Here is a 12,226-nt window from a genome sequence, read left to right as displayed (position 1 = left end):
GAGGGAGGCACGTTCCAGACAGAAGACCACAGCAGGCGGAGCACAGGCCGAGCGTGGGCGCGCAGGTTGACGATGGGCCCGAGGAGTGTGCGTTTGATCCTGTCAGGGTCAAGGTTCAGATGAGAAACCAAGTGGTCTGCTTTGCTCGATGTCCAAGATGTACTGGATACAAAATCATTCCCTGAGCGTTGCTGCATGCCAGGCCCTGTGCTGAGCGCTTCACATAGTGTTAATCCTCACCGGGACCTGGTGAGCTGGTTCCTTTATCCCACTCACACGAGTATCACCTCATTTGTTAACAGCACCGGCACTTCTACTGCTTCACAGAGAGGAAACAGAACGTAGAGGTTAGGGATCTGTGTGAGGACCTCAATCTACTAAATGGAGAACAGCTGGGCTCCCAGCCCTGCCCTCTCCCTTGCAGTGCGGGGGCCCTGCCGCCAGAGGGCGCAGGTATGCTCAATCTTGGATGGAGAGACCCACGGGGACCAAGGCCCCTTCCAACCTGCAGGCTGCGATACACCTGGGATACCAGTTTCCGAGGTGTCTTCTGGAGACCTCTGCACACCCACAGAGACAGACGACACATGCTGCAGGCCTGTTATGCATTTGCTTTCCCCATTTAGTGTCTCCAGGGGCTCATCCACGTTGGTCCATGTGGAGCTTCCTCCTCTGTGTTTATGGCCGCGGGTGTTCCCTTGAGCCTTGTTCTCATCTATCACTGCTTCTCTACTGAGAGAATGGAGGGTACTTCCCGCACACAGTGCTCCCATGACAGAATCGAACCCGGGACCTTTCAGTCCCCAAGCAAACGCTCTATCCATTGAGCCAAACCGGTCTTGGCAGCTAGTTCTTTTTTTATGTTTCTTTTGATTCCACAATAAATAGAGGCAGCTTATAGCAAAAGCAATAATTTAAAACATATAATTAAGAAGCAGGACCAGCCCTGGCCCAGGGGGCTCAGCTGTTTGGACGTCTGTTGTCCTGTGCACCAGGAGGTTGCTGGTTTGCTTCCAGGTCAAGGACATGCCCTGGTGGTAGGGAATGGGTGGGAGACAGCCAATTTATGTTTCTCTCTTACATCAATGTTTCTCTCTTTCCCTCTCCATTCCCTTCTCTCTAAAAACAAATAAAAAAACAAATACACTATTTAATAAAAAAAATTTGTTTAAAGGAGGGCCAGTGGAAAATAGACATTAAATGAATCAGAAAGAAAAGGGCCAGTAAGTATATTGTACATCAGGTGCTGATAAGAAGGAAAAAAGTAAAGCAAGCTCATGCGATGGGGAGGAGGAAGGGTATTGCCCTTTTACGGAGTAGTCAGGAAGGCCTGGCTTCCCCAGAGTAACCCTTGGATTGAGATCAGTACCCAGTGGTGCAGGTACGGCATGTGCCAAGGCCCTGAAGCAGGAGTGGGCTAGCGTGTTGGGCGTCCATGTGACCAGCACGGAGTAGTAAGGGGCAGAGTGGCAGAATTAAGGTCAGGGATGAGGGCGGGTGGATCGTGTGGGGTCTGTGGCCTTGTGGTCTTTCTTTCCTTGGGCCTGTGGGGCTGCAGAGGTTAGGAAAGAGGGAAAGAGGGAGTCTCCAGGGCCCTGGCCAGGTTTCTCTCTTCTCACAACCCAAGTGACTTCTTGGTGCTCCAGTCCCGTCACCTGTTAAATGGGATAATACTCGTTCTTCAAGGTTTGTGAAGTTGGAGGTTTGCCCTCTCCCCACCCCCATGCTCAAGTATCTCTCTCTTTAAAAATAAATAAATAAATAAATAAATGTAAGATTTATCTTAACTTTTAAAAAATATATTTTATTGATTTTTTACAGAGAGGAAGGGAGAGAGATAGAGTTAGAAACATCGATGAGAGAGAAACATCAATCAGCCGCCTCCTACACACCTTCTACTTGGTTCCAAGGGCAACCAAGGAACATGCCCTTGATCGGAATCAAACCTGGGACCTTTCAGTCTGCAGGTCGACGCTCTATCCAGTTCTGTTGCTCAAGTATCTCTGATCATCATCACCAAAGCCTACTTCAGTGGTCACTGCACTGGGACAGTGCGAGCCAACAGTGTCCCAGGTGGCCACCTGCTCTGTGGGAGACCAGGCGTAACCTAGCTTTCAGGGCATCTGAGCTGCCATTTGGGCTGGATTTGTGTGTGTGGCGGCCCAGTACACTGCAGGACACTTTGCAGCATCCCTGATTTCCACCTCCTAAACACTCTTAGGATCCCCCCAGGCCTGATAACCGGAAGCCTGCCGTCATTGCCGAAAGTCCACCGAAGAGCCACAATCCTCCAGGTCAGAACCACTGACCTGACCGTGAGCAGCAGGGCTCCGTGTGCAGGCTCTGTGAGAGGCTGATGGGAAAGACTGCGGGCAGCAGAGCAGCTTCCTTCCCTGAATCGGAATAGATCTTAAGCTGCTTCCTTTGTTTAATCCCCCCTGAGGCTGGACCACAGGAATGTTCTGGAAGAGTGCTGTATAATGAGTGAGGCATGCTTCAGAGCTCCAGAGCCTGCTGGGAGTCCTGGCTCTGACACTGCCAGCTCTGCGGCCCTGGGCGAGAGATGCAGCCAGCCGCTCCGCCCCTCCTGCTCCTCCATAGACAGGAGGACAGAGCCCTGCCCGGGCTGGGCTGAGGCAGCCTCACAGGGAAATGACACGGTGAGCGCTCAGCAAGGGCCGGGGCACGGCAGCTGCTGCAGGACGGACTCCCCGGAGACGGAGGGTCTGGGTGCGGGACACATGGGGACGCGGTCAGGTTGCACATCGAGGGGGAGGGAAGCCCAAGAACGGGAGGGGCGGGGAGAACCGCGGGGCTGGCTGCCTGCACTGGCAGCGGAGGCCATGCAGCCCCGGAGCTACGGCGACCCCTCCGGGTCCTGCTGAGACCTGTCAGAGAAGAGGCTGCCCCAGGAGCGTGGCCTCGGGCGGGAGGCTCGAGAGGACCGTCCAGAGGGGGCCCGGCTGGGAGCAGCCGGCTGCCGCCTCTCCCGCTGGAGCTTTGGTCCCGGGTCCCGGAGCGGGAGGCGGTGTGGCCGCGCATCCGCAGCAGGAAGCTGTGGGCCGGCCTGAGGCCGGGTGAGCAGCAGCGGGCATGCTTTGGAGACCTGCAGACAAGCCTCCCAGCCCCCAGGGCCCGGCCCCTGTCCCAGCGCCCGCACACCCTGCCCCAGGTCCCTGTCCACGCCCGCTGTCTTCTTACCGCCGCCCTGGAACCGGGAGGGGCAGGCGGAGCGAGAGGCGGGGCCCCCCTTTTCACCCCCGTCTCCGCTCCTCCAGACACGCTGGCCCGAGGCAGAGGGCAGGGCAGCCGGCTCCTCGCCGCGCTCCAGCCTGTGGCCTTGGCAGCCACTGGCCCGTCCAACTTTCGTTTCTCCCCGGGAAAGCTGGGAGCGGCGCTGCTACCGGCGCGGGTGGGGCAGGGTGGGGCCAAACGGGACACTGCACGCAGCCCTTCTCGAAGCTTCTGGTCCCAGGACTGGCTGTCCCTCCTCTCCCCCCCCCCCCCCCCCCCCCCGGGGACTTGCCAAAAGCCTGAATTCTTGGGCCCACCCGAAACCCACTGGTTCAGGAGCTTTGGGCCAAGTGTTGGACAAGCCCTCCAGGGCTCAGAGTTGAGAATCACTGGGGTACCGGACAGCCTTTGGCTCCGGTCTGGACCGTAGGAGGAGCGGCGGGAAGCTCAGCTGAACTTGAACCCCAAGTCCACCTGCCGAGCTGGAGGTCAGGTGAGCAGAGCGCCACCTGCTGGTCAGAGTCCCGCCGCGCAGGCACGCACAAGGCGCAGGCAGGGTCGCAGGGACCCAGGACGAGCGACACATGGCAGCCGTGATCCTGCCCTGAAGGAACTTAAATAGTGCTCAACAATATCTGAATAAATACTAACATGTATTCACTCAACAAACACACGTTCAGTACCTCCTGGTGCTAGGGGCTGGGCTGGATGCTGGGGTTACTGCGATGAGTAAGACAGGCAGTCCCTGGAATCACAGGCTGGGGAGGGAGGAGGGGAGCAAGTACCCCAAGGGGAAAGGACAGGGGGCCGCGGGAGCCTTCGACAGGAGCTGATGTGGCCCAGGCGGGGAGGAAGGTCTGAGCCTGAAGACGGGGGGGAGGGGGTGTGGAGCAGAGGGGCGTGGTGCAGAGGTGTGGAGGAGGAGGGTCTCTGAGCAGAGCAGGGCAGGAAGAGGGGAGGTGTGTGTATGGGGGGAGAGAGGGGGCGGGATCTCTGATCTGAGCGAGGCCTTAGGAGGCAGAGGGGGCAGAAGTGGTGTGGGCACAAGTCTTTGGGGAGAGCGGGGCCTCACCATGGTGTGCGGAGGGGTGGGGTAGGGGGGAGAGCAATGCCTTTGGGAGAGGCTGGGTTTGAGGGGCTGGCCAGGCACCCACAGAGAGATGTCCAGGGAGCACTCCCAAGGCGGAATGTGCAGCTGGGGTGCAGGTGAGGATTGGGTGGAACAGTCTTCAGAAGAAACCATAGAGAAGGAAGATGTTGACGAGGACGGGTGCCCAGACCCCTGGGTGGAGAGGGGAGCCGGCTGGAAGGCAGAGGGGATCAGAGAACAATTCTCCAGGAGGGGCAGGGGGTCTGGCTCAGAGCCCGGGCAGGGGCCCTGCGGAGCTGTACCTGCGGGAGCTTTCAGAATGCACGGCCTGTGTCCGCCCCTTTCTCAGGCCGCACTCTCTCCCTTCCCCGCCAGAGCCCAGCAGCGGGTCTGCAGCAGCCGGCCTTCCCGGGGCTCCGAGGGGGCAGCCCGGCTCTCAGCCGGTGTCAGTGGCCACCCGTCCCGGCCAGCTGCCTAATGATGGACGCCAGCCCCGCCTCTGAGCTGCAGAGATGAAAGCGGCCACAGGCGGCTGGGGCGGGGCGAGCAGGCAGGGGCAGGCCTGCCGCCAGCTTCCCACCGGAGCTGAGGCTCAGCTCACCCGAGTGAGGGGAGGCCTCTCTGCCTACGTAAGGGGGGCCCGGGAAGCTGTGCTCCTGTCTGAGAACAGAGCCTTCACACAAGGCTGACTGTGGCCCCGGCTTCCCGCACAGCCTGCCCCACACCCACCCCCCATCCCCGCTTTGGGCGAGGCCGGGCCACACCCAGAGGGCAGTGAGGAGGCCCCGAAACCAAGGCGTGGCCACCTGATTCAGGCTGCACATCCTGCACCTGCCACCCTCATTACCCTCCTCCTCCTCCTCCTCCTCCTCCTCTGAGCTGCATCCTCCTCACCCCCACTCTGATAGGAAGCTATAAAATGTGGGGGGAGGGCTGGTGGGGAAGGATGCGGTGGTCATGAGGGCTATTCTGCACAGTTCACGTCTCTCCTGGAGCCTTCTTTCTCACCAGCAACATGGAATGAAGGCACACAAGCCCAGCACGTTTTAGAGGACGGGCATGAACAAACTCCAGAATGAGTGTCAGCTTTCCAAACTGCCGAGGTAGGTCCTGGGGGCTACCACAGCCTCTGTGACATCAGTCTCACGTGCTGCCCCCAGAGCCGTTTGGGGAGGATCTGTGGAGCGCCTGAATTATGTGCAAAATGCATGCGAGGCATCTTTCTGGGAGGGGCCCACAGCTCTTAGAGAGGTCTGGGCCCCCACACAGGGTCTCAGACACCTTTGAGGTGAGCCAGCTGACACCCAAGCTCCCACGGCTTGTCCGAGGCAGAGCCAGCCCTGGGACCCTGGCCCCCATCCTCCACTCCTCCCTGCGGCCCCTCCAGGCAGGTGAGGGGAAGGAAGAGCGTGAGCTCAGGAAGGGGAGAGCAGACAGACGGGGAGCCCTGAGTCCTCACGCTGTTACCAGGATAAGGACATCCCAGTGGAGGGTGGGGGACAGCAGGATGGGAGGAGGAGGAAGCTTTATGATTTGGGTGAGGGTAAGGGGGGAGGTCAGGCCTAGGAAAAGCTTCCTGGGAGCTGAGTCAATGAGGCATCTTCCCAGTTTCCGTTTCCCATAACCCTCCTCTCCCCCCGCTTCCCAGAAAAGGGCTCCGAGGAGGAGAGACAACCCTCCCTGACACCATCTCGGAGGATTCTCTGGTTCTGTTGCCACTTTGGAAAAGCTGAAGATGCTGTGTCAGAGCTTCCTGGGAGAGGGAAAGGCCACACACACACGCGTGAAGCAGTCATCACCCAAAGATGCAGTTTATTGAGCAGCTACCATGTGCCAGGCCGGTGCTGGAGGCTCTGCCTAACTTGGCATAAATGTCGCCACTTTCCAGGCCTCCTCCGACTCCCGGGTCAGACTAAATCCACCCGCTCCCTCGCCTTCCGGTTACTCTCACCTTCCTGTGCCTGCTCCCTCCATCCCTCTCCCCTCCACTCGGCTACAACCTGGCCATGGGCAGGAGTCAGTGCACTGACCACTGTACCCCCACGCGAGGCACAGGGCCCGCCCCCTGGTGGCCACGCAAGTACTTGTCTCATGAACTCAGGCCTGTCTCGGTCTTCACAGCAGCCTTATGAGGTAGGAATCATGGCCATGCCTGGTGCACGGCTCAGAGAGCCAGAGACTGGCTGAAGGACACGGGTGGTTCCCGCCAGACTTCAGCTCTGCTCCGCTCCCTGAGGGATCCGTAGAACAAGAGAACCCAAGGGTCAGAGAGAAGGTTTGGGTCCAGCGGGATGGCCCCCAGTCAGGCCAGCCTTCCCCACCGAGCTCCCCCAGCCTCTCCCCGCGCCCCGCAGCTCCGAGTCCCCCATCTGCAGCCACCAAGCTGGCGGCCAGGCCCAGCCGGCCTGTGTGTTCCTCAGGCCACGTGAGAGCCTGTCCTTCCCCCCCACCCAGAGCAAGCTGGGAGCCCACGCCCCACCCCTCCAGCCTTAACACCGCAGATAAATTAGGGGCTCATTATAAACATGTACAGGGGAAATACATACATACATACGTACATACATACACACACTCAGAGCCAGTGACAGCGCTGGGGTGGGGTTCGCTTCTTGAACACAAGCGCCTGCCCCGTTAGGGTGCCTGCCCTCTCCCTGAAGTGGCTCACTGCTGTCCCCAGAGCTGGCACCTCGGCAGGTCCCCACAAACCAGAGGTCCACCATCTTGCCCCAAAGGGAACCGCTTCCTTGCTGCCCCCTCCAGGCTTGCCCCTCTGAGGTGGGCCCCTGCACCTCACAGGCAGCCTGCCTCGGCCGGTCCCAGGAATTCGGCCCCCCAAGCCCTGAAGGCAGGGAAGGCAGACCGAGGAGCGCTGCTTCCGAACCAGGACTTCTGGGAGAGCGGAAAGAAGGGTCTGATTCACCGGAAACCAGGCATACGCCAGGACTGCTCCGGGGAAGGAGGCACGGCCACCCTACCGCTGGGCCCCTGCTCTGGACTGGCCCAGCCCACCACTCCTGACTTTCCGAAACATGCGTGTTGGCAACGATCTCTCAGCTCTCATCTCCTTCCTCTGCCACCCCCCACTCTCCAAGACCTCACAGCATCGTGGCGACACCTGTGAAGACCCGTAGTACCCGGGCTGGGAGGAGCTGGGAATGATGCCCCCTCCAAACCCCTGGCAGGACTGTGGAGATGATCCCAGGCCTTCTGGCTCCTGGAGTCCAATCTCCAAATCCCAGCTGCCTGGGTCCAAGTAGAAAAGCCAGCCTCATTCTCTGTCTCCCACCCGAACTCGCCAAGGCTTCTTCCTGTAGGACTCCCTGTAGCTAACGGCCAGGCCAGAGAGAGAGACAAACCATCAGTTCCCATGACCCTGCCCTGGGCCGATCGCTGTAAAGCACTGCCTGGTGCCAGCTCCATGTAGGCACATTCCAGTCCCACCTTCTATGCTATGGCCCCCAGGACTCAGCTCTTGGGGTGGCAACGGATGGAGGCTGGAGAGAGCAGCCTGTGGTCCCCTGGACCCACCCCACCCCCACCAAGCCCTTCATGAGGGCCTGACAGGCAATCACAGCCACCCCAGGCCCAGGTCCCGCTCAGGTGTAATGCCCCGCCCCTTGTTTTTAGAACCTGCTCAGTAGGCCATGCTTGTAAAACTGCTTTAAATGGGCCTACTTAAGGCAGATAGTACCAGATAGCAGACCAGGCTCCAGGCCCTGGGAGCCGCCTCCTCTCCTCCCTCCTCCCCTCCCCCCATCGCGGGCAGTCCACAGCTCCCTGGGAAATAGAAGCCCACTGCTTCTTGCTGGCTGTCCGTCTCTCTGTCTTGTCCATCTCTGTCTTCTGAGAACAAAGGCTCCTGTGTCTGAGTCTGACCGCGTCCCTCCCACCCCCACAGAAACCAGCGCCCGGATCGACCCCTAGGAGGAGAGCTGCCAGGCCCGGGCTCAGGACAGGGCGTTCCGATGGGCCCCTGAGTAGGCGTAGGAGATGGGATGGCGGGTCCCCGGCCGCACGGTGAACGTGTTGACGGGGCTTCCATAGCGGGGAGACCTGGTGGGGAGCAGGAGAAAGGAGGTGAGTCTCTGCAGCTGGTTAGCCAATAGCCCCCCCTTTCCCCAGGGCATAGAGGACCAGATGCCGCTAAGCGCTCTGGTTTCTGCCCCACGAGCCCTGGGCTTGATCAACCCAGGCCTCCCCCTCCAGGCCAGGCCCCGGTGGCCACAGAGCACTACCCAATCCTTCTCCTCAGAACCGTGGCTCCTAGCCTGGCTCCGGGTCTTCTGTGTGGAGGGGAAATCGGCTCCCAAGGGCCTCTCCGACCTCCCTCCACCCCACACTCTGCCTGAAGCCCTGGGACTGCACCTCACCCTTAGCCGAAGCTCTGGGACAAACCGGGCTGGGGAGGAGGTGCAGAGAGGGGGAAGAGGGCGAGGGAAGGATGGGAAAAGAGAGAACAGGGGAGATCAAGGGAGGTGAGGAAGGAGGTGAGGGGAGCGCCCTCTGCAGGTAAAGTGAGCCTCCCTCCCCTTTCTCTGGGCCCCGAAAGCCAGAGGGTAGAACATCAGATGTGCCCCAGACAGATGGCCGGCCAAGGCCTGGTCACGGGGCCTCCCCCTCACCTGGCTGCCCCCTGGCGCTCCCTCCATCGTCCTCTATCGCCCTCCATTACCCTCCATCGCCCTCCATCACTTCCATCGTCCTCCACCAACCTCCATCGTCCCGGACCCAGCTCACCTGCCCGCAGCAGCAGCAGCGAGAACCAGGTCGCCGGCGCTGGGCACCGCCGGGCCGGCCGCCTTGAACTTGGCCTCCCCGCGGGCTGAGCCCTCCAGCGACATCCTCCGCGCGCGCAAGCCGCCAGGGGGCGCGCGGCCCGCCGAGTTGACGCGCCGCATCTCGGGGCCGCCGGGCGCCCCGAAGGGCCCTCCGGGCTGCGGCCCGAAGCAGTTGGGGGAGCTCAGGCTGCGGCCCGAGCCGCCGCGGGACGGCGCGTGGCTGCGGGGGGGCTCCCCGACGTACAGGCGCTTCTTGATGAGCGAGCGGCCGCCGCCCGAGAAGCGCTGCAGGCCCCCGGCCCCCGGGGAGGGCTCGCCCGCCGCCGCCGGGAAGCGCGCGTCCAGGGGCCGCCCCGAGTCCGGGAACCGGCTCCGGGGCGGGGAGGCCCGGCGGCCCGGGTGCGGGAGGGCTCGAGGCTGAGGCTCGGGGTCGTTGCTGAACTCGGGCGGCGGCGGGATGACCTCGAAGCTGAACTCGCCCTCCTCCTCCCGCTGGCGGGAAGGGGAGGACGGAGACGAGAAGGACCTGGGCGGCGGGCGGCCCTGGGGGAGGCGGGAGGATGCTGATCGGTCCCAGGCCTGGGGCTCCGCCTTGGTCCAGCCGTGCCCTCGGCCAGGCTCCGTGTCCTCCAGGCCTCTGCCTGGCTGGGTCCTCCACGGGCGGGGCTGGGGCTCCCTCTCGGGCTCCGAGGGCGGCCTGGGGACCACGGTGAAGGAGTTGGGCTGGGGCCCCCGGAGGAAGATGCTGTCGGAGCCCGCCTGGGGCTGCCCTCGGAGGCTCCCGGGCAGGGAGGTGCGGCCCGGGCCGGCCCCTCGAGCTCGCCCCTTCTGTGCCCTCTGCCTGGCCGCGAGGAGCAGGGCCATCGGGGAGCCCTTCTCCACCAGCTCCCCGGTCACCGGGTGCCTGAGGGGCTCCTCTGCAGGCGGGGCGGGGGCCGGGGCTTTGTCTGGCAGCCCGCGGGGCTCCCCCACCTCCACAGCCCCTCCTCGGGCCACGGTGGGCATCACCACGGCCACCTCGCGGCTGGGGCTGCTCTGGCTGCCGCTGTGGCCGCGGTGGGGTTTGTAGAGACCGGTCACCTCTCCCCTCCCCGGGGACAGCTTTGGTGGGAGGGCCGGAGGGGAGAGGGCGCCCTGTGAGGGAGGCTTCCTGGCCTCGGAGGGACGCCCTTCTCCTGCCTCCGGCTGGGAAGGCGCTGCAGATTCTTGGGGTTCTGGCTTCTTTCTCTGCTCAGCGGGGACCGGTTTCTTCTCTGTCCCTGGGAATGGCGTGGCGGGCAGGGCTGTGGCTGTGGCTGGCGTGGCTGGCCCGCTCGTGGCTGCATCAGGTGTGGCCTTGGGTGGCGTGGCCGGCCCCGGCGCGGCCGTGGGCTGGTGCGGGGCGGCTGGCTGGGCGGGGGCGGCGGGGCGGGGCAGCCCGTTCTTGGCCACGGGCTTGGCGATCTGGCCGTTGGCAGCTCTGTGTTCAAAGACTCTCCCCGCTTCCAACCGTGGCTTCGGAGGCAGAGACCCCGCACTGGGCTGGGGCTCCCTCTCGGCCGACGCGGACAGCCGCGCCTCCAGCTCGCTGCGGATCTGCTGGACGCTGAGCGCCGGGGAGTCCCGGGGGGTGTAGTCGGCGGGGGGCAGGGGCAGGCTGGCGGGGGCCTCTCTCTCCGGGCAGGGACTCTTCTCGGGGTGCCCTGGGGGGGCCTCCTTCTCCGGCAGGCCGGGGCCCTTCCTGCCCTCCTTGGCCGGAGAGGCTGCGGTCGGGCCGGGCCGGTGGCCGGGGCCTCGGTCCTCTCTCTTGGAGCCGAAGAGGTAGGCCGCCAGCTCGCTCCGCAGCTTGGCCATCTGGGCGGGGTCCCGCCAGTCCACGGGCTCTGCAGAGGCCGTGTCCTCCGGGCTGGGGGGGTTGGGTTTGGGTTTGGGAGCAGGAGAGCTGGGTTTGGGGCTTTTCATAAACCTAGCAGGTGGAGGGGTTGACTTCTCGGCAGAAGGCAAAGGAGGGGCCGGCGGGGGGAGCGGGGGTGCCGGGGGAGGGAGCGGGGGTGCCGGGGGAGGGAGCTGGGGTGTGGGGCGGGGCAGGGGAGAGGCTGGGGGTGGGGTCTCAGCGTGTCCACTGGTCCTGGCCTGGGGCTGGCTCAGCCCGGGGCTGGCAGGGGCCTCGGTCCGAAGCTCCCCGGGGCGGTCTGGTTCGGGGGCCCTATCTGGGTAGACCTGGGAGGCGGGGCGGATGTGGAAGCTGGGGGGCAGGGGCATTCGACTGGGGGCCTTCGGGGCGGCCCCTTCTCCCTCTGCAGGAGCCCCGTGTGCCTCCTGCACTGGGATGGACGAGGTCCTGACCGGGGTTGGGGGAGGCACCTTGAATGACCGGGGGAAGGTGAGGTGGGGCTCCGGCTTAGGCCCCAGGGGGCTCCCCTTTGGCTCAGCAGGGCTCCTGGGGGGGCTGGTCCGGGGGGCCTCTGGCTGCTTGCCATTCAGCATGACCTCTGATTTCCATTTGGTGACCCCCGCCGGGGGGGAGAGGTGAGTCCTCGGAGTGTGAGGAGACACTGGGGCTGGGGGTGCTGGGGCCGGCATAGGGGGCGGGGGTGGGGCTACAAAGGCCAAGGGCGGGGCAGGGGGAATGAAATCGGGAGGGGTGGGTGTGGTGGGGGTGGACAGGGCCCCTGATACTGGGGGTGGGGGAGGGGCCATGCTGGGTGGCGGTGGGGGCTCCACCAGCAGGGCAGGTGGCAAGGGAGGCGGCGGTGGCGGCAGGGACTGCCCCGGAGGTGGCTTAGTGTCCAGGGCAGGTCCTGGAGGTGGCCTTGGGGCGGGGCCGGGGGGAGGCGGGGGGATGGGTGGGTCCTCGCCATAGTGCACAGGCCTGAGGTCGCCCACAGAGCTGTACAGTCGGAGGTTGCCATTGGCTAGTGAGCTGGCACCTGGAAGGAGGGAGAGACAGAGAAGAGGAGGCGTGAGGCCGACCGGCTCTGGCAATCTCTGTGTGCCCAGGGCACGTGGTGGGCGCCCCAGGGGTCACTGGCCAGGGCCATGCCTTCCTTCCTGAGCACCGAGTGAGGGAGCGGCAGTGAGCCCGGGGCTGTCCTGGGAGTGGCCCTGTCCCCTGGAGGGCAGGACGCCTGCCGGTCCCGGCCCG

General features: G+C 63.6%; 1 protein-coding gene across 1 annotated transcript in view; it reads right to left on the bottom strand.

The window, feature by feature from the left end:
• Positions 1 to 6,108: 6,108 nt before the first annotated feature.
• Positions 6,109 to 12,226, bottom strand: part of CUNH6orf132 (chromosome unknown C6orf132 homolog) — a 33,647-nt gene continuing 27,529 nt past the window's right edge. The window contains exons 4-5 of the mRNA XM_036413702.2: positions 9,062 to 12,011; positions 6,109 to 8,377 (exon numbers count right to left, since the gene is read on the bottom strand). Of these exons, the coding sequence (XP_036269595.1) occupies positions 8,272 to 8,377; positions 9,062 to 12,011 (3,056 nt within the window). The 3' untranslated portion in view covers positions 6,109 to 8,271. The remainder of the gene's footprint in view (positions 8,378 to 9,061; positions 12,012 to 12,226) is intronic.

Source organism: Pipistrellus kuhlii, unplaced genomic scaffold (assembly GCF_014108245.1).
Source record: "Pipistrellus kuhlii isolate mPipKuh1 unplaced genomic scaffold, mPipKuh1.p scaffold_m20_p_5, whole genome shotgun sequence".
Taxonomy (NCBI): Eukaryota; Metazoa; Chordata; class Mammalia; order Chiroptera; family Vespertilionidae; genus Pipistrellus; species Pipistrellus kuhlii.
This window is presented reverse-complemented; position numbering and strand designations above follow the sequence as displayed.